Here is a 26440-nt window from a genome sequence, read left to right as displayed (position 1 = left end):
GAATACAAATTATTAGAAAGTAAACCATTTAGTCACACAATGGGAGAGTAGATTTTCCCTTAAAAGAGAAATGAACAAACTTGACAGTTAAAACCCAAAGAACTTGCTTTTTATAACCCTTCATCTCCTCTCAGATATTACCATGTAACACTTTATTCTTGCTTAATGAAAGACAGCAAATGAGACTTCCCACTCTGGATGGTATCATACTCCATTCTTTCCTGATCTGCTCAATTTTCCATGAAGGAATTCCATCTCTGTTCCCATATAATACATCAGTGTACAATACTGCATATGAAATTCAAAATTAAATACTCAAAATTTTGGTGTTTTTTGTGGTTAAAACTTTTGTCTGCAAATAGAAATTATCCATGCTCTCAACCAATTCTAACTATTTTCAAAAGTCTGATGATTTCTTTTAGTTGCAAGCACACACTTGAGAAGCTTCCACAAAGACTTCACAGTGAGAGGAAGCATACCAAGGGTATTTCTTTGCTGAAAAATATTTAAAAGTAAAAGCACAGATGGGAAAAAAAAAGAATGAGTGAAAACATACCTGGATCTAAAGGACATTCATTGAGTTTGGCAAATTCTGCTGGAGTTTTCCCAGTAAGTACACAATTGGAGCTACGCAGCATGATAGGCATTCTGCAAGAAAACCAGWTAAATTTTATGTCAGATTCATAAAAACATGAATAGTCAAATTCAGAATAAAACCCATGCTGAACAAACTGAAAAAAACATGTTTAGGGTAATTAAAACACATGCATGCTGTGACCAACAGGTTTTCGTTTAACTCCACTTTATTTCATTGAACATGTAATTGAAAAGAGACCTGAAACTGGACACCTACAAGCAGAAACCACAGATTTCTTATTTAATTTAATGCAGCCACTCAGGCATTGGGACAAGAAGGATCACCAARGCCCAGTGACAATTAGTGCAAACACTCCCCTAAACAGTCTGCAGTGAAGAACAAGCCACTGCAGATCCCCTGTGAACAGTTTTTATTAGATAAAGCTAGTTCACATCTCATTTCCCACACAGTTATGACATCTTCTGGYTGCAGACAGATAGTGCCTCTAATTCATAACCTGAGCATGAAGTTTAGCAGCTCTGGTTACTCTGGTGTTCTGGCAGAGAAGCCTGCAAGCAAACATTTAGTGAAGCAACGTGTGGTGAAAAAATATTCCAAGAAACTAAAAACAAATGCAATGCTTAGGGAAGTAAATAAAAAGAGAAAGTAAAGATGCACAGACTGCATATGAGGCAAAACTTCTTCACCATAAGGTTGTACTCTTTCATTCTAAATTCTTCTATCACTCTATGMTAAGTCAGGGAATGTTCACTTTCAATTTGATTTATTCAACAACTAACTAGCAATGATTTCACTGTTATTATAAAAAAAGTCTACCTTTATAATCAGCTTTGTAACTTATCTTTCCGCTCTCAGATTTTTCACTAAAATTTTTGAAAGAGAGCACAGTTTACTTCCAAACACAAAGYTTTATCTTGCAAAAGATAAAAGGAGTTTACCACTAAATCTATCAGAAGATTTTCATGCCCTTTAGCCTCTTCTATAAAAAAAGGTAACTTTTGGTCCAGCTTATAGAATTTCACTCGCTGGTGGACAGCCTTTGTAAGACCAAGTGTTCCAAGTGTTTTGTAAGACATACATTGACAAAATTTATTCATGTGTTCTACTATGTAACTAAACTCTGAGATTTTTCATTCAAATTKATTTCAATAAAAAACAAGATTAGGCTGTATTTATTGTATTCAAATCTTATAAATGATTTTAATTTATTTGCTATAAGAAATAAGAAATTGCTTCTTGCTTCTTTAATTTCATATTCTTCTATCTTAAAAGGAAACCAGTGAACTCAAATTCTGTATGTCTGCAGAGTTAAAAAGAGCAAACTTGTCACTATATTTCACTGAGAAAGTGCTTCCTAGAGATAAGAAGCTTCATATGACAAGCAAAGCCTTCTATCACACACACAATAAGCTTAATGCATTGGCTATTTATTTCAGAAACAGGAAGCAGTTGGCATAAGGTAACTCACAATGGAATAATCAAATGTCATTACTGTAAATTCCAGTGAAAAGTCTGTCCCAGTCTGAACTGCATGGCAGACAAGAGCGTTGGCCAACACAAACCAGTACAACAGCAGGGACAGAGGAGGAAAAATTGGAAATAATAACTGGGTATTAACAGTTTTTAACAGCAAAAAAACTTTTTGCCTGYATGCATTTAAAGGCAGTCTAATGACATAACTTCTGCTTTTAACCACAGCCATTTAAAATGCAAGCTTAACTTGTACAGCAGAACTCATGTTTGCTTTACTGGTTTTACCATCTACTTTCCACAGATGCAACTGTACATATTATTATGAAAGACTGAGCAATTTGGTTATAAAACAAATACGCCTGATTTCATTTTACAATAATGCAATTTGTACCTCCAGTATTCTTTCATGCATTTTCCTCTTTGGTTTTCTTCAACAAAATTAGAGACAACATCCATCTTTATATCCACCCTTCTTTGGAAGGAGACATTTTGCAAAACARAATCTTAGAAACTAAAAATCACATCCTCTACAGCTGTTTATGAAGATTTGCCTGCTTGTTGTTTCTCTTTACAATGAGGCAAGGTTGGCCTGCATCTGTTTTGCAGTARAAGCTCTTCCCAGCATGGCAGTAAATGAAAACTGAGAGCAGAAGTTCAGCACGTGGTTCTCACCTGCCGATGGGTAACGCATTGCGGATGATCCTCTGGCTGCCTCGGGTRTATTCGATATCCACAGTAATGGGGGCAGAATAGGTCATGTCCCTCAGGCGGCACTGAAAGGACAACAGGACATGGTCAAAGTGCTGGCTTCAAGTTGAAGAATCTCTCTTAAAACATCCTGTGTTTGCCCTGGAAGTCCTCACAAAGAAATCAAGCAAAGCAAAGGTTAAGCAAGATCTTCGTGTACCTGAAGAATGCATGACAGACTCTCGTGTTTAAAACAAAATCCAAGAACATCCAAATACAATTGCTGTGATTTTCAAAAGCAGCCAGCAGATCTGTATGGAAAAATAGGCCTCAAGAATCATCACAAACTGGATGTTCCTCCTCTCCACATTACAAWGTAAAGCACTTCTCCAGTAATAAGATACTGATGTGCACCAGCACTTYTCAAGCTGTGCCTTGCAGGAAACCAGGTGCCATTCTGCTCCCAGCAACTTCATCCAATTTAAAAGTAACTGAGAATATTTCCATTTTCTAATTACTTTAAATTCATCTGTATGAATAGTTCATGAAACTCCCATGAGAACTGCAGAAGAAGAGTTAGACAGTCTCTTTAGTACTAATAGGGGAAAAAAGGCCTTGGGATTCTGTGTGTGCTTTTTTAACACAAGACATAGATAAAATACAAATTACAGGGTAAYATTCCAGCACCTGTATTTTTGTATCACCTTCACTGAGATAATTCCTTACTATAGACACYTAAAGGTAAAAGACAGGCATGACTTGATAGATATTCAGACCCTTATAAAAATCTCATCATTTTCGGTGTCTTTGGAAAGGAATTTTATAAGCCTACAGCAGAGAAATATGATGACAGACTCCTAACTATCCAATCYTTTTTTTTTTCCAAGTGCATGCTGGCTTGACCTGAGGAGCATCCTATTTAAGAAAATAACTGTGGCCTCCACATGTGCAGAGCACACTGAAAAAACCCAGAAATTATGCACTAGCATTAAGCATCAATGAGAATATATCTGAGATACAAGAGCAGCTTATTCTAAACTCAAGGTCAGWATGCTCTATAAGCATTCCTTTTGCCTTCTTCTGCATATATAGTCACTTTAGTTATAAAGTAAGAAAGAATTTTAATACCTGAACTCTTGAATATGAGTTGTTGACCACAAATAAYATTTTCCATGCAATTTCATTCATATGGAACAAATCTCCCCTGCATTTTGTACAYGTTCACATCTACTGATTTAACGTTGGCTATACATTTGTATAAACCTCAAAGCTCAGTAGCATGAGAGAAATACTGTGCTCCTGAGCATTTTGAAGAGAACTGAATGGCTCTAGATACATGAAAGTAATCCTAAAAAGTTCAAAGGTTATGTTCACTTATGGCTTTCTTATGCATGCAGAAGCTGCTTTATGTCCTGTTGGTTAAGATCAGCACGCTTTCTGATTTCAGTCACAGCAGCATCTGCTCTCCAACATGCATCTTTATTTCAGAAGTACACAATCAATTTATTAACTTACGTCCTACAACACTACAATGAAGTTAAATATACTCCCCATAATGTTTTTCTGCAGCTTCTTATAATTTTAACAAYTTCCATCTGTTTCTGCTTCAAGTTTCCACATTTGCTTTCTGAATCAGACTTAAAAAACACAAGCAAAAAATCAGATATACATTCCCAAGGAAGACTGGAAGGGAAATGGAGACTGAAGTGACTTATGGTGCAGACAAAGCTAAGATTAAAAAAAAAGTTAATAAAAATATTCAAGAACCCTACATTATAGCATGAGGATTTCAGTTCTGTGATAAGGAGAGCCACAAGATTAAGCAAGAGAACAATTATTCACTACTTTAATGGAAACCCACTCCAACTCAGCTAACACAAACACTGAATACAGCCAAAAAAAAAAACCAAAACAAAAACAAACAAACCAAAAAAACCCACAAAACTGTATTACATGATGGTTAAATCTCTGAGGCTTCTTTCTACAGTGATGATGGAATGCACTGTGCTACCTAATGTAACATGCACATACCCTAAATTACATGCAGCTATTASCCAAGACATTCCCAAGATATTAAAAAACCCAAACAAGACAGATGCAAAGATTAATACCTCATGAGGTGATACAGGTCGTGTCACATTGAAGCTTTCTTCCACATCTGGAGTACCCACATAGATATTGAGGTACCTGTAATAGAATTCCAAAACAAGCAACGAGTCAAATATTTTTCAGGCAACCTGAAGGAAGCAAAATTTTACATACACTGAAACTCTGATSAACACAAGTTGATTAAAAATAGCAGTGATTCTTCCCAAAGTAACTCCCTGTATTTGAGCTSTGGCATAATTAGTTAAAATTCAGCCTGCATGTGCAGTAAACCCTAAAATCTTCCCATTTTCACTGCATAAAGTAAGAGATAAGTTATGGAATACACCCTCTTGATTTATACCTACAAAAATGCCTATAAACACTTTATAGCTGCTAACAAAGCCATGAGACAGTACTCATACTGCTGCTGATATGGGAATCATCTCCTGCTTACTTCAGGTACCACATTGGGTCGGCATCACTTGTAACTTTTTCATTGGCCTTCATGATTTTCTTTATCTGGAGGAGAAAAAGAACAAAATGGAACCACGTGCCTTTTCTGAGGACTGAGAGCCACTCTCTTCCCCCCAGGAAAGCCTACCTCCACATTGATGAAATAGTTGAATGAGTCWATGTGCTGCTTCACCAGCCCTTTCACCTGAAAAACACATGCATGCAGCAAACAAAATTAGCTTCAAYAACATCAATTACACATGGAAGAAATTAGGATATAAGCTATCTGTGGATCTTTGCTAAATTCTTTCAGCTGACAAACTTCTGGCAAGTGGCTGGACACTGTGGCTCTACATTACATTTCCAAGTTTACACCAGAGCTGTCAGATAAAGAGCATGGACAGGGTCTCTGAGTGCCAGTAAAAGAATAAAATAATTTGGAAACATTGCATACATRCAGTATTGATTGAGCATAACCATACAAAAATGTTACCCCCTACGAGGATGTCTCCAGAAAATAATCTGTAAATTAATCAAGAAACAATCTATGGAACAAGTCTGTTGATAACTGCAGGGAACCAGGGAAAAAAAAAAGCAAAATCCACAAAAAAGTGAGGACAAGTATTCTGGGAAACAGCAAAAGCTAGAAGAAGAGAATGTAAAGTTAGAAAAGAGACCAAGTATTCACACCACGAAATGAGTGTGTAGCACTAACCTTTAGAAAAGCTGGAAGAAGTCTCCATTTTTCCTGAAAATAAAAAAAACAGTTTGAAACATCTTTCTGAGGAGTAACCAAACACCTAACATGCTTGAGCCCTTCTGTCTGCTTGTTTTTTTATTATTGTTGTTGTTTTTTAAACAGTAACATTATTTAAAATCAGATCCACCTGGAAAAAAAAATACTGTCTAAAGCCAACAGAGATGGATAAAAATGACCTGGATCATCTTAGCAAACCATTTGCTCAGGATGCAACAGCACACTTACGTGGAAATATATTTTTCCAAATAGCAACGTACGTGAAAATATATTTTTGTTAGAAAATTCCTTACTACCGTGTCCTCATTCAAGATCAACTAACTTTTTTTTTGTGCTGTTAAAACTGTAAATTATAYTCCTAGAAAGGGAAGATATCCTACAACTTTTACTTTACAAAATACACACAAGAACCTCAGTGCTGGAAGCAGCACTTGTAGATACAAGTAAAACTTTCCAGGTCCCAAAATCCTGACAAGTTTCAGCAAAAGTRTTGACCAGTGCTAAGTACATCAAGGTTCCCACAAACTTGCCTCTATTTCTAATCTTTGATCATCACAGGGAACACCTCTTTATGTCAGCCCCACTTTCTCCCACCTTGGAAGTTCAAAGCTTGCACGTATTTTTGGCTGGAGACAAAATCCACTTAGGAAGAGTGTCCCCAGTCCTCACATGCTTCTCCATCTAYTACCATTTAAAGTACTACAGAATTAATAACCAAAAAACCCTGTAGAAGATTGTTAAGTGTTCTTATATCCACAGAAATGTTGCTGTTATTCTTGGTTTTCAGCCTTYACTGCTGTTGTTTGTTAATCTACTAATCTTGCTTGTGATTCCCAGTTTAACATCTAATAATGGCAGAGCTAATGCAGCAAGGAGAGACACACTAATGCACTTCTGTTCTATCCCTTGTAAACACATTGCACAAAATAAAGGTGAACACATATTTTAAAGGGAACTGTTTTCTGGAAAACCTGACAGAAAGGAACTCTTAGAATATAATAACTGTGCCACTTGGTAAGCCAGGCTTGGTGTAGCAGCATGGTGTAGMTTTTACTACTGGTCCCTTTTGGTTTATATGCCGTAGTGTTTTTCTGTCTGGGAAGCTGAACAGCAGCTGATTTCAAGTGTTTATGATTAAAATGATATGCCTGTAAACAAAAAAAAGGCGGTTTAACCTGTAATTAAATGGATGAGACTAACAATTTTCATCTGAAGTAAACATTTCAAGGCCAGGCTGGATGGGGCAGCCCGGGGTAGTGGGAGGTGGAAGGGGGTTGGAAGCACATGAGCTGAGGTCCTTTCCACCCCAAACCACTCTGTGTGAGGGACACAGGCCGGGCAGGGACAGGGACCGGGACCGGGACGGCTCCTCAGGAAGGGAGGGCTGCCCAGGGCCGGCTCTGAACAGACAAACCCTCCCCACAGACACAGACACACAAACACACACACAGCCGAGACAGGCGCCGAGCAGCCAGGGGCCAACTCCACGTGTGCGCGGGCAGGCGACTCCTTCTACCCCACCCCAGCCCAGCCCGGGAGCGCCCGAAGCCGCCGCCCCTCACCCCGCAGCCCCCTGACCTCCACCGTGTTGACCGGGGCCGCTGCCTGCTCCGGGCTGAGCGCTCCGAGCCCCAGCGCCTCCATCGCCTCCATGGCCGCCCGCCCCTCACGCCGCGGTGCCGCAGCTCAGCGCGTCCCCCGCGAAACAGCGCCCGCACCAAGGTTCCGGCTGCCGCCAGCGCTGAGGGCGGTGGAGCCTCACAGCCCGCTCCTGACGGTACACATCCCTTCCCGGGATCCTACAGCCATCCCCTGACGGTACCCAACCCTTCCCGGGATCCTACATCCCTTCTCTGGATCCTACAGCCCGCCTCTGACGGTATCCAACCCTTCCCGGGATCCTATAACCCGCCCTGAGGGTACCCAACCCTTCCCGGGATCCTACAGCCCTTCCCGGGATCCTACAGCCATCCCCTGACGGTACCCAACCCTTCCCGGGATCCTTAAACCCGCCCCTGATGGTACCCAACCCTTCCCGGGATCCTACAGCCCCCTCCTGACGGTATCTAACCCTTCCCAGGATCCTACAGCCCTTCCCGGGATCCTACAGCCCGCCCCTGACGGTACACATCCCTTCCCGAGATCCTACAGCCCGCCCCTGACGGTACACATCCCTTCCCGAGATCCTACAGCCCGCCCCTGACGGAACCCAACCCTTCCCTGGATCCTATAACCCGCCCCTGACGGTACACATCCCTTCCCGGGATCCTACAGCCCACCCCCGCCAGTGCCCGACCCCTTCTTGGGATCCCCTCCCGGTCCCTTGTGCCCCCTCAGCCCTCAGGGATCCCCCCCGCCCGCCATCCTCAGGGGCCAGGGAGACGCTGCAGTTGGGCTTTAAACGGCTYTCCTGCAACTTTTAGCGTGGGACGTAAGATTTTAGCGTTATTATTGTTATTATGGGAGCCTGCTGATCTTGGATGCTGTGGCTGAATCATCTACAGGTTAATCTGTTTTCATTTCCAGCGGTCGGTGCTCTAAAGACACCAAATCCCAGTCAAATGGGGACCTGCTCATCTGGCCCGCTTCAGGATGGAACAAGAACAAGATCTCTGCAGACTCCTGGGACAGTAAGTTTTCGGATGTACACAGATACAGTAGTATAATAATTGCTGAGTCAATTTTAAAAGCAGAGTGTGAAAACCCGCCTGCTCGGGCTCAGGTTCCACGTGAGTAACATTTCCAGAGCTGGATCTGGGCTCCATCCATCCTGGACATCAAGGCCCCCACACTAAAGAGGAGTAATGAGAGTTCAGGCTCCTTCCATGTGCTTTCCTGCCTAAAGCACACAGGTAGTGGAGAATCTTGTTTAATACGTGGCAATCCATGTTTAATCCATGCAAGYCCTCTGTCRGACAGAGGGGRAAGCTTGGAGCAGCTTCTCACAGAAGCCACCCCTGTAGCCATGCAAACCCTGTATGTCCTTCTTCCAAGTARTCAGATTTAAGCAAGCAACTGTTTTGAATACTATCTGTACAGCAAAATCACTACAAGTCATTGGAGCTRCTCCTGAGAAGTAACAGAAAAACGGTCACAATATATTATTAGTGGAGTAATTTATCTTTGGCATTTAAAAATCCATTGCAGTTAATAAGGTTTGTATAAATGACTTTTCACCACTGATGGTATCACAAACAAAATTTAATGCATACAAACCTTCAAATATTTGTTTTTTTAACAAAGCTGCTACAGAATGGCATCTTGTTTCACAAGGACAGGTTCAGAGTAGAGACAAGTGCATGTCAGCCACAGTAGCATTATCAGCATGCAACACATGACATTAATCAGATGCAATGTCCATGTTTGAAACWTTAAATTAAAACACATTAAACAATCACTTGAAACATAGGCCATGCTATAAAATGCCCTTTGCAAGTCACCTTAATCACCAAAACCCCACACTGAATGCCATCTTTTGAGTATTTACTGGTAAAAACTAGTATGACAGTTTTCCCAGCTCATTAAAGAGCTATATTTTGATATTTATTTGTACAATAGAATGCATATAAAGTATTACAATAAAAAGTTCATAATCAYGTTAGCAATCACCTTCAAATGCTCATAAAGTCATCTTCGGGCTGAAGCTCAAAACCATGTAGGTATTTCTAATGATGYAGCAAATCACTAAGATTCATTCCCCCTACCTGCTTTTGAAATGCATTCTCCTGCTGATTTTGAATTGCCTATGAAAATTTCATATTCATCTGAGCAAGCCWGGCCTACCAAGTGGCACAGTTATTATATTCTAAGARTTCCTTTCTGTCAGGTTTTCCAGAAAACWGTTCCCTTTAAAATATGTGTTCACCTTTATTTTGTGCAATGTGTTTACAAGGGATAGAACAGAAGTGCATTAGAGAAATTTCTCTAAAAAGGCATTTTGAATAAAGTTTTCCTTAACATATGGATGTGACCAAAGTCCTTGGACACTGAAGAATAACTGACTAGAAGTAATTTCCTTTGCTGTAAAAGGTACACAATCCTGTAAAAATGGACTACAAAACCACAGTGCTAATAATGCCCAGGTTTTTTAGACCTTTATGATAGACACAGTAATGTATATTTACAATTTGTGTGACACATTAAGCTTTTACMGGTTATTTTTCTCTTCATAAAAAATAGATTGTAATATAAAATATTAAAAACAAGCTACAACTTGTACCACGCTGAAGTTTTCTATATATGACATCTTAAAAGGAGTATTATATGGTAATATATTAAAATATTATTTTCAAGTAAAATGTTCAATTTCATAGACAATAACATGTCTATAATATGTATTCCAGCACTATCTAATCCCAGTAATCAGAAATATGCAAAATAAAGCCTGTGTAAACTTAAAGAAGTTCACTTCCACATTTCTCAATTCCAATCCTATTCATTTTCTGTATGCAAGATACCCAWTGCCTTAAATGGGAACTAAGTATTGGGGGCAAAGAAATTTGAGGARAACAGGAGCATTTCTCACAGACTCTGTGAAAAAGTGAATCTAATMATATTTTCAAAACTGACTAATTACTTGGGTTCTTGCTTTCAGGCCTAAGAATATCTTGTGAAAAACTTACATTCTGTTGGATGCTGTGAAAGGAGGGGGTAGTTCTGTGCTACACTGTAAGGTCAGTTTTAAGTGCTTTTGGGAATAAAGGTTAGAAAGACCAAATTTAAAAATACTGAATATCCACCCATTAAGATCAAAGATCAGTACATACACATATTAAAGATCTGTATGACCTCCACTGAATAAACAAAATGCTTATAAACATTATATACAGAAATTTCCTCCACCCCCCCAATATCACGTTTCTTAGGTGTTCATCRTTAATTACAGTTGAGAAGTTCTGAATGATTCCTACTTGAAGTGGTGAATGCTGCCTGTAACTGCTCTCCTGCAAACAGCTTATAACACTGTCATTCCTTAGTGTAACACAGGCAAAGTTCTGGGTCCAGTAATTTCAGGAGTACCTGAACTCGCCTAGGATGAACCTGGGTTTGGTTACTAAAGCAGTTATGCTATACTTTCTTCTTCAAAGTATCTTCAGAAACGTAATTGTTGTCTGAGATGTTACTCTACAAAAATACAATGTAAGCATAGTACATTTTATCTACAGTTGTTTCGTCATTTCATAATATCCATTGCTATATGTAAATATATTTAAGTTGAAAAATAACRTTGTTTTGACGATGGCAAAACTCTATGTACTTTGCCAGCTCTTTCCCACTGTGAGTCATAATAAATGTTTGCTATGAAAATTAATAACTCACTGGCTATTACAAGTGACAATCCATTAAACAAGTASTTTTCTATTAAAATATATATATGACCTTGACATTAATTTCTTTACAGTGAATTTCAGTAACTATTTGTATATGTTTTACAAGATCTTTTTCTATCAACAGTCACTGGAGTAGCCCACTGTTCTTAAAGATGTGACTTCCCCACTGTCTTGGAAGATAAAAAAGGGCTACATTTTTTAATTGCTAGATGTTTCTGCTTCTGTCTTCTCCATTGCTGTCTCTGGAAAAAGCAGTTTTCTAAGTATGTTTGCATAGAATGGTCCGTACACTTTTTTATTGAAGTTTACAATGCTTGCATACTGAGATCCAAGAAACTCCATCTCTCTCTGAATCACAGAAAGGCCTCCTGGCATGGTAGGCATACACTTCTGAAAACTTGGAAGAGCAAGCAAGCTTCTCATGAAGAGCTGGATTCGTTTGTCTGAAATGGAATATAAAGTATGCTCAGAACAAAAGTAAACCCAAGAGGAAGCCACAGTCACTTTGTAAGCATCCTGAACATCAGCACAGCAAAAAAATCCAACAATGTAAGCAATAACTTGTTCCCAAGACTGTGCTGGGGTGGGAAACAATACAGYAAGTTTCTTAAAGTTGGCTACTGCAAGGTAGACACAGCATAAACATACTGCAACAAGTTATATTATCTAAYATCAAGTAGACTCAAAGGAAAAACCACTAGGTTTAAACCCAGAACATAAAGAAAGGAGACTGAATAGCATTCATTTTTCCAAATTCTCCAAAATACTAGGCTGCCTAGGCTTGTCTCTTCAGGCACTTTTAGAATCAGTTCTAGCTGTGACTAACCATGCTCTGCAGCATACCAAGAACACCATCTCTAAGTAAACAACATTTCCTTAGTCTTAGCTGGTCCAGTATTTTACTGCAGTAAGAAAATGCTTTTAGAAGATAATTAGACAGCTGATTAAGTTTGCTGGGAATAATTTTATAAACAGACACTGCAATATGACAATTGTGTAGTATCTTACTAACCAATCAAGGAACAGACAGGATTATTCTTCTCAACAATATGAGCGATTTGACCCATTAAATTACTCTGTGTTTCTTCACTAAGAGTAGGAAGACCTCTTTCACTTAGAGACTTGTTCACTGTGCTGCAAATCTGGACACCAATAGCATTTAGAGCCTCCTTCAAATCAAAACTCCTGGAAGAAAAAGAAAAGCATTAAATTCTTCAGTTTCTGTAGTTTGTAAAGTRCCCTCACTTGTCTTCTTTCCCTTTATTTTCAACCTGCTCTCTGCAATGAGAGAATTTTGAAAAGCTTTCATCTTCTGCTGCAGATTTAAGCAAATCTACAGATACAGGAAAATCTCTATGTGGAAGATAAAATAAGGACCTAACTGTGATTAAAAATGGGAAAAGTAATTTCAAGTGTGCAGCRGTGACACCAGTTCACTTGTGCCTGTCTTCTGGGCCACATACATAGCATTTCATGAGAAAAAGAACAGTGGAAAACTATTTTATGAGACAGTCACATTGCTTGGCAGAAGAAATGGGCAGCCAAGTAAGTTGAACTACCTACAAAAATTTGAAGCAACTAGCAAGATGATTTARTGAATRCATTGACACYATCTCTCCAATAYTGGGAGTGTATGAATAAAGCTCCAAATCTGTATATTAACATCAAGACTATGATTTCATTAAAATCTAGCTTTGAAAACACGTGTCTAACATATTGTGGACTTCTATTATAAAGGGAATATATAGATAAAAATTTGGTATCTTCCTAATAATAAAAATACTGGATATGCCACTAGAATTGCTTCCAACTGTTTCCTGTCAAAAAATGTTAGAGTTGAAAAAAAAAGAGTAAAAAAAAGGCCTTACTTCTTGTTCATGCCTTCAAGTAGAGGGAGGGAGATCCTTTTCAGCTGCTCAGCAAAATCAGGCACATCTACAAGTGCTGCACCCACCATGTTGTTTGTTATKAGAGAAACACAAGCTATGACTTTTAATTGATTGAGCTTTTCTCTCAACTCCTGAAGACGAACTTCATCTGTTATTAAAGTCTAGAATTGAAACARTAATACTCATTTAGGAATAAGGAAGGAGAGTAAAAGGKAAAGGACAGATTTAGGATGTAGTCATGAAGCATTACTAYTGTTAATCACAAATACAGCAACTGAAATACCCTAAATATGKAGAACAGCTTGAAATGGCATTATGTACAAGTATCAGAAGTAAGCCTGTGGTGGGAAGAAAAGTAATCCTGAGGATTTTGCATCTTATTCCTCATCACTGCTGACAAATCTGCAACTGACAATTCAGGCCATGACATGGAATGCTCAGAGCATTGTAATGACCAAAGCTACAGAAAGAATAACCTTCTGTCTTTTGAAAAAATGCTAATATTTGTAACCGATGGATAATGATGAACAACTGTGCTTGACAACCACCAGAGCAGGTTCTGCAAGTGATACATAATCTGCTACAGGCAAAAAGCTGATCATACCAAGAAYATAAGTAATTCCCACAGTAAGATGCAGCTGGAGTTAGTTTTATTTTGGAAAGAGTTCATCCTAACCAAATACCACCTCTGACAATGCAGGGGCATTAATATCCAACTGCAGCTGGTAGCAAGTTCATAGTATGGCAATCTAGATCCACCAGAGGATACCTGAGTGTAGTGCTTATTCAGAACTGTTCACAGGAATGGTGTCCCTTCTGTCCACTGACTGAGAACATCAAGAGCATTCCTAGGTATTTATAAATCCTCTGCCAGACAACCCTACACGTAGCTATGGCCCTCCCTACAAAGGCAAGTTTTAGTCTGACTGATGGCAAATCCCACATTGGCTTTATGGAAAGTTGCAGAGGTCAGTAATCAGGAGCTGAAGGGAAAAACTGAACACTAATTCCTGCAGCGACAGCTTACACGCACTGAGAAAGGGTAACTACCTACTTTAGAGGCCTTCAAGTTTTTACTGATTCTGTTCTAAAGAGTGATCCCACCAATTCCCRCTGCTGTTAGGAAAACAGGACACTACAGTCAGTTCTTTTAAAGATACAGAAAGCCAAGTACTGTCAGTACAAGGCCCAGCCTTTGACCACAACCACGACTGCTCTTAGGGTGGAGCTGGTGAGCTATGATTGCAAAGAGGGAGAACAACCTTTACCTTGTTCTTTTCTGGTTGTTGACTTGCCCATCTCGAATTACAGAAACTGGACTAGAATATAATCTCCACATTTCCRATTTACTGTGCAGAAATTTGAGTGCAAGAGAATACTGACTTACTGTCATCAATAGCAGGATTATTATATCACATCAATGATTTCATATAACTGAAGACACCAAAATACACTTCTTACCTCTGGAATTGTTTTGCAATAATCCCATTGTAACAGTTTCAAGTAGCCATTGTTTAGCACCAACGTAGGACTAATAATTGGTTTTGAACTACTATCAGCACCAGGGGATGATGAAGACTCATCAGAAACAGATGACAATTCATCTTCTATTGATTCCTTTATCCATTCTGTTGTGAGATTCAGGGCACCTAAGCATTGCAAAGAGCACAGWTTTACTGCATGCCTTCATCAAACTAAGCACTACCTTGAGAAAAATGAAGAGTTGTATACGTAAGAGAATTCAACTTAATGGACTGCTGAGTCTTCACATGTTAATTCCCTCACTCACTTTCCTCCWCAGATCATCTTCCACTGGTCACCTTGAAATTCTACCTAGTTTGTACAAAACCAGCCACAAATTATTAGACTTCATACAAGATTTATAGAAAATAGAAGCCTCAAAGTTTGAGTTCCCAAAGGATTCTTTTCCCTTTTTCAGAGAGGCCACTTATCAGTTGGGGMGTAAGACTGAAAATTAGAGGTGAAGGGAGATTAAAACATTTAATTTGTTGTAATGGAGTTTTTCTCAGGCTGCACATACCAACACTGCAGGTCCTCAGGGCTCCAGATGTTAGCAAGCTTACTTATTCTTCTTGCAAGATGTATTTCTGAACACTGTTTAATCATATTATACAAAACCAGTAATAGAGGWTCAAGCTGACTTTGAGTCATCTAAGAAATTTTGTTCAGACCYTGTCTTTTGTTTATTAAAAATTGATCTCACCCCTTCCAACCTTCAGGCACACTAACTGTTTTTACATGKTTATTTCACACTAACAAAACTGCTGCACACAGAAAAGTCTCATCTTACGTAGGGCTTCTGCATCCAGGCAGCCAAGAGTCACCACTTATTTTTCAGACACCAACCAATTTGGCCAATTMAGTTTGTCTGAAAGTTCCCCAGATTACAGACAGACAAACTTGACAGCAAGTTAAGCAATAACCCAGKAACAGCTTGCTTGTCAAAAACCTCTTCTATTACTTAGATACAGACAAGGAATTGAAGTTTGCCTCTAAGTTAACTGCAATTTATAGCTCTTTCACAGTATGTATTTAAGTAGGCTTCTTTTTTAAAGAAGAGTTTAAATATAGCATGATACATACTTGGTGTTTCTTCAAGAATTTCCTGGAATTTTGTTCTTTCGTAGTCCACCAAGTTATGCCAGAGGTATGGTCTAAGGCTTTTAATTGTGTAATTTGCCATATCCACTTTCATCAGGTCCAAAACATGGAATATTTGTCTGAAAGGAAATTCAGAATTTCACCATTTAGTTTAGTCTGTTGATTTTAACCAGCACAAGTGAAGTACATGTACATTATCACTGTAATTTCRATTTTGGGAGAAGTGAACTCCTTCATTGGTATTTCAGAGTAACAGGTATGTTACCTATCACCTGGAATACTTGAAGGAGTAGTGTATATGAGGCTTGGTCTAAGTTAGAGAGAACAGGACTAATGTAGCATCACTAAATGCTACAACCCTGTAAAACTAAMAGAAAGTTTTGCAAAAGCTACATGAACTGGTACATTTCAGCCTAAACGAACAGATAATTTTTTGGTCACTGTGAGTGCATCAAGAGAAACAATCCTTCTCATCCAGTTGCTTTAATCCCTGTACATAAACAGCAGAACAACTACCATTTATTCTTAATATCTCAGTGTACTAAAGGAGCACTGTTTTCTGCCCTGTTACACAAATGTTTTACTCAAGTTCAAGTAAGATCTTAACTAAAGAGTTTTTAAATCCATAGTTAGGCCTTCCAGAGGAAGCATGCAACAAACACTTCAAAAAGGAACAGTACAAGTGCGCTGCTTWCATTTTGTAAGAATGAACAAGAAGGAAAAAAAAGTTTCTGAAACAGATTATTGCATGAGTTGTTGGCTTAGATATTCAYAGCTGCCTAGTTTCATCTAGGTATCCGACCCTTCCATTACCAAGTAAGACACACAATCTGGTCAGCGTGTCACAGCTCTTCCCCTTTAACACTTCASTAAGTTTTCCTATAGTTTGAGAACAGGTGTTATGCAAACTGACACAATTTTAGATTTCCTTTACCCCCCCTCTTCCAATGCTCAGTACTCTTTCAGAGTTTTTTCCCTCTAAAAACCACATGCAAATACCAACCTCAGTAACTCTACGATATTGTCAGTTGCTTTTAACTGTTTTATGTCGTTGTCTCTTATTGGAGCACATAACTTCCCCATAGTGTTGATGATATAGTTAGCTAGCCCAGGAATATCAACAGCATTATGTTCTGCCTGCTGTCTTATAAGATCTGTATCCAGAACTTCACAAATTTGATTGTGAATCCTGTTTGCTCCAGGAGTCAGGAAGGAAAGAAGAATCTGTGTTAGAGGGAGGAAAAAAGGAAAAGCTTATCAGTAAAAAAAACCATGTAGCAAACACACAAGTGAAATTTTAATGTCAGGTGTATATAACTGACAGATTATAACCAGACATTTTAAGACTGAACATTTTCAAAGGTAGTGCAGAAAAAAGGACTGTTAAAAAACAAAACAAAACAAAACAAAACAGTACAGTTCTGCAAAAAATGCTCAAAGCCAGTAAAACAAAAAGCAAGTCAACAATTAGACTCCTTCAAAAGCTGTGAGGCTACCCTGTTAAACAAACATTTACTAACTTAAAATTCTGAAAGACTTCCTAYTGTGCCAGAATTGAAGCTGTGTATGCTCACCTGTGCAATAATCAAACAATGAAGTCTAAGGAGGCAGGTGCAGTCATGTTTATACYCCTGTACATGCCCTAAGCTCACTGTATGGTTCTGGAAATAGGCTAGTAGAGATGTGAAGCTTCGTGAAAAGAGATGACTTTTAACTCATCACTGTGCAGTGAAAGCTGAGTAAACATGCCACCGTGTGTTCGTGGCCATATTCCTGGTTATTATAAATACACTACAAAGAGATATCTATTTTCAGTTCTGAAYGATCACACTTATATTCCACTTATACAAAGAAGAACTAGAAGGTGTTGGGTTGACTAAGATAAGCAGACCCTTCAGTGGACTAAGGTACTCTTGGAGCTAAGCTGACAAAACAATGCAGAGAAGGAAGAACATTACCTCCTTAATTTCCTCAAAGAGCTTGATAGCATGTTTGTATTCTGGAGGATCTTCATTGAGCTCCGATTCCAAATGGTCCCAAAATGCCTTGTGTACAATTTGTTTCACTGTGCCTGCAAAGCTGTGGTGCAAGACAATTAGGCACAGAAAAGACTCCAAATTAGTTTTCATCCTTGTAACTGTTTTAGAGGAGACTGATCACTTSTTGGGAAGCACACCTCATCACATATTACACCCTACAGCCACATCTTTCTTGGSATGTGGATCATCAGCTCCCAAAACATGGTCTAGGCTGCTCCATTCATTTCTCCTCTCTTCCCAACACCAGTGCTGCTTTTTGCAAAATTCATGCTGTTACCTGTTTTGTGGGTAGTCTTCATGCTTTATGCAAAAATTTGCATTTACAGCAATTTCATGAGCTAGAGTCCAGTTTGACAGATTTCTTGTAGCTGCCATCAGTTCATCAAATGTGATAACCTTGGGAGGGCTTGCTGCTGGAACAAACAAGCAGATCAAGTATCTATAGTTAATAAACATAATTGAAAACACYAAACCCTAGAAATTTTACTGCTTGCTAATTTGATTCTAGTACTCTGGAAGAAACAACCCAAGATTACCAAACCTTTATATCTCCTTAAAACACTAACTCAGGAAACTCCCAGCTTATCGRGGGTGTGTGCGTTCGTGTGGAAATACCACACAAACCTCAAAACATTCTGAGGAGCAATTTCATATTTCYGCATCTGAACTAAGGTATCTTCTTTCCTTTAAAACAAGATCTTGCATTCCACAGATTTCCTAACTAACTGTTCTGTCAAAGCCACCCAAMCAAAAGCATGTGCAGTAAGAGATACAAGATGTCCATTATAATTCTGAGCACATGATGGCTATATTGCCTCTTGGGAAGGTTCTGAAATTACTGACTTGCAAACCCCCCCATTTATGATCAGCAGATCTTTAATCTGCTGTGGAATGTAAGTTGTACTCATTTTTTTACAAGTTAGTAGTAACAACAACCAGAAACTCTATATTGGAAAACAAGAGCAAATTCCCAACACTTCTAAATCCGCAAATTCTATCATTTAATTTCATATTTGGAAGACTGGTAACAYAGAAAGACAAAGAGCCAGCTGCCAACTGCAGCTCCACTAACAAGGTTGTTTCAAATTAAGATTTCATTTTCATGGATGTCAAGAATTATGTGTGGTCTATGAATGCTTACAGACACAAACAAACCATATCCTAACCAAGGTACTCAAATTATCTTCCTTGTGCAAAAGTGCATTTTCTGTTTGATTCTAGTATTTATTAAAGAAAAACGTGAATTCAAGATTGATGACATATAAGTCGATATAGTATTACAAATCTGTAAGTTACAGAATTAAATTTTAAGCGCAGGGATCAAACAGAAAAAACCCACCCTTTGTACAAAGGCATTATCTGGTAGAGTGGGAGGCTGCTAGCAATGTCAAGATTAGGAAGTCCATGGTAACACACTTTTCTTACACTTTCTGAAGGGAAGGAGTGCACAGGGAGACCCCCATGGATACAGCTGCTGCTGGTGTTCCACACACAAGGAGATGCACTGCTTCACAGCAGAGAGAAAGCCATGCCTCTCTCTTAATATTCTTAAACAGATTCAGAATCCCAGGTTCTACCCACGACAGCAAAGAGAAACAAGGAAAGTTAGCCTTATTGGTCTCTGCACAATGCAGGTAAGGCTGAAATAGGCTTACACGCTGGGGAACTGGGTTTGCTGGAAGAATCACTGTTAAAGCTCTGCCTTGAGTATTCCGAGTCACTGGAAGAAGCTGTGCTTTCCGAGAGGCGTGAAGAATCTGAGTCACTGTTCTGGTCATCATTGAGAGGCATTCTGATTCCCTTMTCTGCCACAGTAAACAAGACCTGGAAAGACAAACACAGTTCCCATAAAACCAGCATGTACTTTGTTTGTTTGTTTTTCAAAAGTCAGCTACTAGTTATTATACTGTTAATAAAGATCAAGTCATTGCCTTTTCTACATAGTAAAAACAAAGGGAAGGATTTGGCCTGACATGCAGAATCATACAGTTATCAATACACTATAGCTGTTCTGTAAGAAAGCTTTGTACCTTCGGCTGTTTCATACCYTAATGATACCTTAATGCTGCAGACAGTCCTTAAATTAGTTCTGCTTTAATAAATGAAACACTACCCACAGGAGCACCCGAAGCGGTTTGTTGCAAGAATTTTGGTAATTTTCAATGTCCATAAAGGGATCTCATCATGTCACCATCCCCCACCTGACTTCACCAAGGAGCRGTGTTTAGCAATGAGTTTCCTTCCACAAACAGGCTGCACTGAGTGTTAACAACTGTGAAGCAAACACAGAAGTTGCAGAGAGAAAACAGGCMAGTAGTTCAGAATACTACAATTCTTACAAGGTGTAGCTGAAAGTCTTAAAAGGGTGTGTGCTCAGAATCAGATCACCAATGGCACAGACCCAAAAACCACTCCTCCTAGGGGTGAAGGTGGATAGGTTTTCTGCTTTAAGTTGAACGGCAACTCTGAGCCCCTAATATTCTATTTAGCATGAACAACCATCAATAAGAAGTGTYGTGCTTCACAGTGTTTTTGTCTATGTAAAGAAACTGCCTCCCAAACACATAATCTGCAGAAAATGGACAGCTGCACAGTGTGATGCAGATGATTAACAACTGCATGACAGGAAGTGAAGAATATGTTCATAATAATATTAAAAGGAGAAGCTGGAAGTCAGCTGTAATTACTACCACAGGAATTTGGCCCAGATACCAAAAGAAGCTGTCCATCTCTGATTATGGCCATGAAGTATTCTGTAGCAGACTTTCATGAAGAGACACAGCCAACAATGATTTCCATCAGCAAATTTAACTCATGTAACTTCATTTACAATTAAACCACATCAACTTCAGTTGGCAGGGAACACCACACTTTGCAACTGCTGAACTTGGAAAAAAAGCCACTTTTGGCAAYAAAAGAATGATCTTTGTACTTATGTGAATGCATAAGTGAATGCACATATTGTGGAGTCCTGGAATAGACAAAAAGTAGTGAAAATGAAGATTTCCTTACGGTGGCAGCTAGCTACAGCTTAGAGCATTTGATTTTTTTTGGCTACCAACTCATCTTGAATAGGCCTTTGTAACTTGATGAGCCTGTTAATTGAGAYGATTAACATTTCTAAAGTGTTATGTTTTCTCTCCCAAGAGGAAAAAGGATGCACTTGAACACCTTATTTATGTCATACTTKATGCTGGGTTTTTTTATGAAAAGGACTGGCCACACTAGCAAGAACAGCTAACAGTTCATTACTCGACTGGAGAAGCCAGTAAGAGACACTTGCCTACAATACAGAGGTCATGAATCCAAGACTTGCAACATTACCTGTGATCTTTAACATCATGTTCTCTAATTAGAACAGCAATTTTATTTCTAACAAGCAACTGAAAACAAGCAGATATTTAAAACAGTATCAACTAAACAAGACTGAACTGCAAGAAAACCTAAAAACACCAGAATGCTCAGATATTAGAAAATGTATTTAACTTACAATTAGAAATGAGTGACTCATTAATGCTACAGAAGAGACAAACTGTTTCTTCAATTAAATCTGTGTTACAGATCTCCAAGTTGGTTCTGACCAGGAACTAGTTGTGAGAAACTAGTTGTAGAACATACTCAAAGTTCTTCATGTTGACTTGCTTACTTAAATACAGTAACCTTGTACAGAGCCTGCAAAGTTTTTATTACCCTCCACCTTTTATTTTTAATTAATAYAAGAACACTGTTTTCAAGCCTTAATCTTGTACAACACGCCTTTATTTACATACAAATAACTGACCTCCAAAGGATTAATGTTGCAGCACGTGGTCCATCAAAAGATTTGATGAATGTTGTTAGGAGAGCAGTGGCCCAAAGTCTTGCAAACTGCTTGCCTAGAATGAGCACTTCAAGGTGTGTCTRCTGCTTCAGTTCAGGTGTTAATAACATGGAAGAAGGTAAATGACCATTAAAAAAGCCAGTACTCTCACACAATTTACACATCATCGTTTTATGAACTMCCTCTTACCTCTAGGTATGATAAAGTTAATAAATAYTCAGGTTTGCAAGGTGCTCCTAAGAGAAGCACTAAAGCCATGAAGGCAAGTCAGCATTGCCATTTTCCACCCCAATCTCGATTTCCAAGAAGATCAGGTGGTTAAGGTAGAATTAGAGGTCTATATACATTAAGTCTTTAAGCACTACTCCCATCAAAGGATCTTTTGGCAACAAATACTTGCATTTTGAAGAGGCCTGTGACATTTTGATGTATCAAGACCATATCTGCTCCTACAATATATGCACATATACAGACAGCAGGGCTGTCAGTAGAGTGCTTCAGCAGGATTAACCTAAGTAAGAAGTTTCAACACAGAAACAGGAGATGACACACAAAAAAACACTGCAATCTTTTGCCACTTCCTCGTAGAATGCTTCAAACACAATGGGAAGAATGGGTGCTCTCTGCAGATTAAGAACATTATTGCTAAATTCTAAGTTTGAAAGATAAACACATCAAATTAAATACACATGAATATACAAGCAGAATCTGCAGGTGCCATCTAAAACACTTAGGCAAAAGTACAGTCATCGAGTATATTAACGGGAAGTACAAAGCAAAAAAAGGCATTTCTAATTAGTCACAACAAAAGACAGCTCAGTCTTAYTGCAACTGTCTTGCTTTATAGCCGACACTGGAAGGGCTGATTTTCCTTGCACTTSTGTAGACAGTGCAGTTCTAGTTCATAACTAATAGCCAAGTTTATATATAACTTTAAATTAGTATAATGGTGACATAATAATATTTCAGAAAGCCCTTTAGTCTTGCAAGTTCTCTTTATAAATCACCATCTTGGATAAACTATAATCTTGTTATTTTTTAATTTGGTCATTGGTTATTATGTATTAGGTTGCTGTTTTAATAAACAGATTAATATCCTACCTGTTCTACTAAGGATCAGCCTGGGGTTACAATCTGCTGTATTAAAGAACACCCATGTTTACATTTATATTAGGTTGGACCCCATCACCGTGAGCTTCATCACACCAACTGTTTTCTTTCAATCAGTTTATACTGTAGGGTTTTTTAAGGATAAACTCTATGGGACACCAAACTAAAACTAAAKGTATCAACCCCAAGATTCTAGCTAATTTAACAATGAAGAAATAAATCCTCATGTTTCTGCTATTTAGACAGWTGGGGATTATTCATTTTAGTAAAAAGAAAATGAATACAAAAYTGTAGATGCTTAAAGGCATCTTATTTTTACTTGGTTACTACACCACCCAGCTCAATTCTTTATTTAGAACTTACCAAGACTACAAGATCAGGTTAGYAGAGGACAAACACACTTTTTATTCCTGAAAGTTTGCTTCAGAAGTTATTTTATGAAGCACCTGGGGGGAGGAGGGAAGAAGAAGTTTCAGTTTGTTGGTTTTTTCTTTAGATACCATCTTCAAGGAAAGGTTTTCCACAGCCCTGCTTTGTTCAAAGGAAGTGTGCASGGGCACAGAGACTTGAGTGCTCTGTCCAGTTTTACCACTATAAAGGGCTTAACTTTGTTTATTCTGCTGGGCTCACATTCTTACTATCTTCAAGCTGGCACCGACTGAATCTCATTTGGTCTCGAGTTTCCCTTTCACTGACTCCACCTCTGCCAGCACTCACGACACGAGAACAGAAAAGMGCCTTTGTTAAGAGTTGCTTGCATTTCCTCCCGCTTCATTTTTCACAGCTTACAGCCTACATTTCTCTCCTTTAGTTTTCWAGTTCCACAGCTCTTTGAACAGACACTTCACTTCGTGAAAGCTTAAAAAACGGTATGAAAGTGAGATACGGCCGAGTGTCCGAGCCGTGGCCATAGGAGTGCCCTCCGGCCGGACAGGTCGGTGATGGTTCGGGGAGCCCAGCCCAGCCCGCTCCCCTCCCCCGCGGGGACAGCGACACCGAGGGGAACCGCCGGCTCCTCCTCTTCCTCCATCTGCTTCGCTGCCTGTCTCCTCCCCCGGCCCCATGTTTTTAAACAGTTAGCAGAGGCAGGAGTTTGGCACTCGCCGASCAAAACAAACAGCGTTTCCAAGGACGGGCCCGGGGGGAGGGAGGCCGGGGGGGGGACGCAAGGAGGGAACGCTCGCTGTCAGCCCCGGAGAAGGCGAGCCCAGCCGCCCCTAAGTGCCCCGAGGATGTGCCGGGGTGCTCWGCTCTGCTGACCGGGGCTGCAGGGGGCAACCCCGCGGGGTGCATCGTCCCGGCGGACACTGAAGAATGGCGAAAGCCCAAGTGACACAGGGCAGAGACAGCACTATGGACCCAGTGCAGGAACTGCGAAACCCACCTGGCTGCAGCGGGTGCCTCACCGGGGATAGCAGAGCGAGGGCCAGTCCACCGCCTCCCTGTCACCCGCACCGCACAGGAGAGGGGCAGCGCTGACCCGGACTCACCCCGCGGCTCCTCGCCCGTCCGTGCCCGGACACCCCACCGCGATCCATTCCACCAGCCGGCCGGCGCAGCCCTGCCCTGCCCCGCTGTCCCCAGCAGTCACTCACCGCTGCCGCTCACCGTCCGGCGCGGCGCTCACCGGGGCTCCACACCGTCCCCCCCGGATTTATGGACCCAGCCCGAACTATTAGTGTCTTCCTCGGCCACGACCATCTCTGACGGCGGAGAGGGGGAGGCGCGTCACCTTTTCCTGACTGCCAGCGGCGAGTGRTGCGAGGCGCTCGAGTCAGCCTCCGCTTATGCCCGTAGAACCTGCTCKCATCTCCTAATCCTGCCTGCGACCGGGCACTGAGCGTGGAGAAATATGAGAGGACACGGAGATACGATTCGACGGACTCCCCCGCGCTGGCAATGGGCCGTGCCGGCGTGCGGGGGGTAGGCCGGGGGCCGGRCTGGGTGGTGTTTACGGAAGGGCCCGTCCGTCCGGGCTGGTCCCGCCCCCGCCCCGCCCCGCCCCCGGGCCGCCTCAGGGACCGGGACACCGGCCGAGGGGAGCCGGGGCTACCGGGAAATTGTTCCGACCCCGCAGAGCCGGGGCGTGAGGGGAAATTGTACCGATCCCGCAGAGCCGGGGCGTGAGGGGAAATTGTACCGATCCCGCAGAGCCGGGGCGTGAGGGGAAATTGTACCGATCCCGCAGAGCCGGGGCGTGAGGGGAAATTGTACCGATCCCGCAGAGCCGGGGCGTGAGGGGAAATTGTACCGATCCCGCAGAGCCGGGGCGTGAGGGGAAAGCGCCTGTGCTCCGCAGACCGTGGGGCCGTGTGTGCCCGCCTCTGTGCGCTGCCCCGCAAAGGGAGCTTTAAATGTGCTTTCCTGCCCCGGTTTCCTCACTCCGTCCATGAGTGGGAGAGTGAGGCGCCCCTCCCGCGCCATCCTGGCCCCCACTGTCACCGCCATCGCCTCAGAGCCGCTCGGGCCGGGTTTAGTCACCCCCCTCGCTCATGGCTGAGGTGTCCGGAGGCTGCTGAGTGCCCCCTCAGGAACGCAGCACGGGACAGCGCAGCACTGTCATTATAAATGCTTTGTTTATTGCTGTATTGACATCATTCACTGGGCAGCCTCACGCACCCACCGGGCCAGCAGTACCTGTCAGGGTCATCGCTTCTTCCTGTCACAGGAGCTGCGTGCCATCGCTGCCTCAGCAGGAAGCACCGAGGGCAAAACACCSGCAGTCATTTGTGAGGCAACAGCTCGCTAACTCCAGCCTTGGAGATCATGGGAGACCCAGCTCCCCTTCCTGCAGATCACCTTTAGCACCCGTGGTGAGCTACACAAAATATTCGGGTAGACCAAAGCCCACTGAAGGTCCTGTTAACCTCTGCTGTAAAATCAAGGGGTCGAAGCAGGGCACAGAGTTTGGCTGAGCAAGTGCCAAGTGCTCGGTTGCTCGCAGCGATGCAGAGCACCTGTCAGCCCTGCTGCTCTCAGCCCGGCCTTCAGAGACATTACATGGGATTAAGTCCAACAACCTAATCCGATGGCTTCTATAAAGAAGAAAATGTTTTAAATAACTGTGTTTGCACTACTTTGCCCCCTTTGTGCAAGTCACATGGCAATGACAGTCTGGAAGAGGCTCAGAAGGGCTTTGGAGAAKACTCTGATGGTACACAGCCTTGTACAGAAGTGTTATGGCTTTCAAGGACATTCTTTATTATAATTTTTACATCCATTTTTGCTTAGATGCCATCTGAAATACAGSGAAAACCTGAGTTACCTTTTATTAATTTATCAGCTAGAACTGCACAAAGGGTACTTGCAAAACCACCAGACTCAGGGTACATTTTGTGTGCTGTCTCTGTGGACTGACAACTGTGGAAACTGGTGCTGCTCAGTGGTCTGGCTTGTACAGGGAGGGAAAAGGATGCCTCAGCCTCACCAAGTAAACTGGCTTCTAAATACTGGTATGAAAGGTAAMTTTAGGGGGAAAAGTATCTCAGGGCCACCACCTAAATCATAGAGTAAGAGATGAGATTCCAGAAAGGGATGGTTTTAAAACATTTTTTTAAGCTGTAGTAGTGCCCTT

At 40.9% G+C, this 26440-nt stretch overlaps 2 protein-coding genes across 5 annotated transcripts in view; both read right to left on the bottom strand.

The window, feature by feature from the left end:
- The window catches only part of POLR3B (RNA polymerase III subunit B), a 68532-nt gene extending 60795 nt beyond the window's left edge, over positions 1-7737 (bottom strand). Inside the window, exons 1-7 of the mRNA XM_057382675.1 lie at positions 7635-7737; positions 6015-6047; positions 5448-5504; positions 5301-5365; positions 4870-4945; positions 2744-2844; positions 557-648 (exon numbers count right to left, since the gene is read on the bottom strand). Of these exons, the coding sequence (XP_057238658.1) occupies positions 557-648; positions 2744-2844; positions 4870-4945; positions 5301-5365; positions 5448-5504; positions 6015-6047; positions 7635-7709 (499 nt within the window). The 5' untranslated portion in view covers positions 7710-7737. The remainder of the gene's footprint in view (positions 1-556; positions 649-2743; positions 2845-4869; positions 4946-5300; positions 5366-5447; positions 5505-6014; positions 6048-7634) is intronic.
- A 1499-nt stretch (positions 7738-9236) lies between these two features.
- On the bottom strand, positions 9237-24811 carry TCP11L2 (t-complex 11 like 2). Of its 4 annotated transcripts, none has more exons than XM_057382671.1 (12): positions 24462-24811; positions 23230-23312; positions 21718-21842; positions 19592-19760; positions 18214-18349; positions 17856-17976; positions 16901-17121; positions 15880-16016; positions 14737-14924; positions 13255-13436; positions 12399-12571; positions 9237-11829 (listed from the first exon to the last, which is right to left on the bottom strand). In XM_057382671.1, the coding sequence occupies exons 4-12, from the start codon at positions 19725-19727 to the stop codon at positions 11585-11587; spliced, it is 1539 nt and encodes a 512-aa protein (XP_057238654.1). In that variant the 5' UTR covers positions 19728-19760; positions 21718-21842; positions 23230-23312; positions 24462-24811; the 3' UTR covers positions 9237-11584. The 4 variants fall into 4 exon arrangements, with proteins under 4 accessions (XP_057238654.1, XP_057238655.1, XP_057238656.1 ...); XM_057382672.1 differs by having other exon boundaries at positions 21718-21839; XM_057382673.1 differs by having other exon boundaries at positions 18214-18346; positions 24462-24810.
- Between the last annotated feature and the right edge of the window lie 1629 nt (positions 24812-26440).

This window comes from Malurus melanocephalus, unplaced genomic scaffold (assembly GCF_030028575.1).
Source record: "Malurus melanocephalus ecotype Western Australia unplaced genomic scaffold, MMel_1.1 scaffold_578, whole genome shotgun sequence".
Taxonomy (NCBI): Eukaryota; Metazoa; Chordata; class Aves; order Passeriformes; family Maluridae; genus Malurus; species Malurus melanocephalus.
This window is presented reverse-complemented; position numbering and strand designations above follow the sequence as displayed.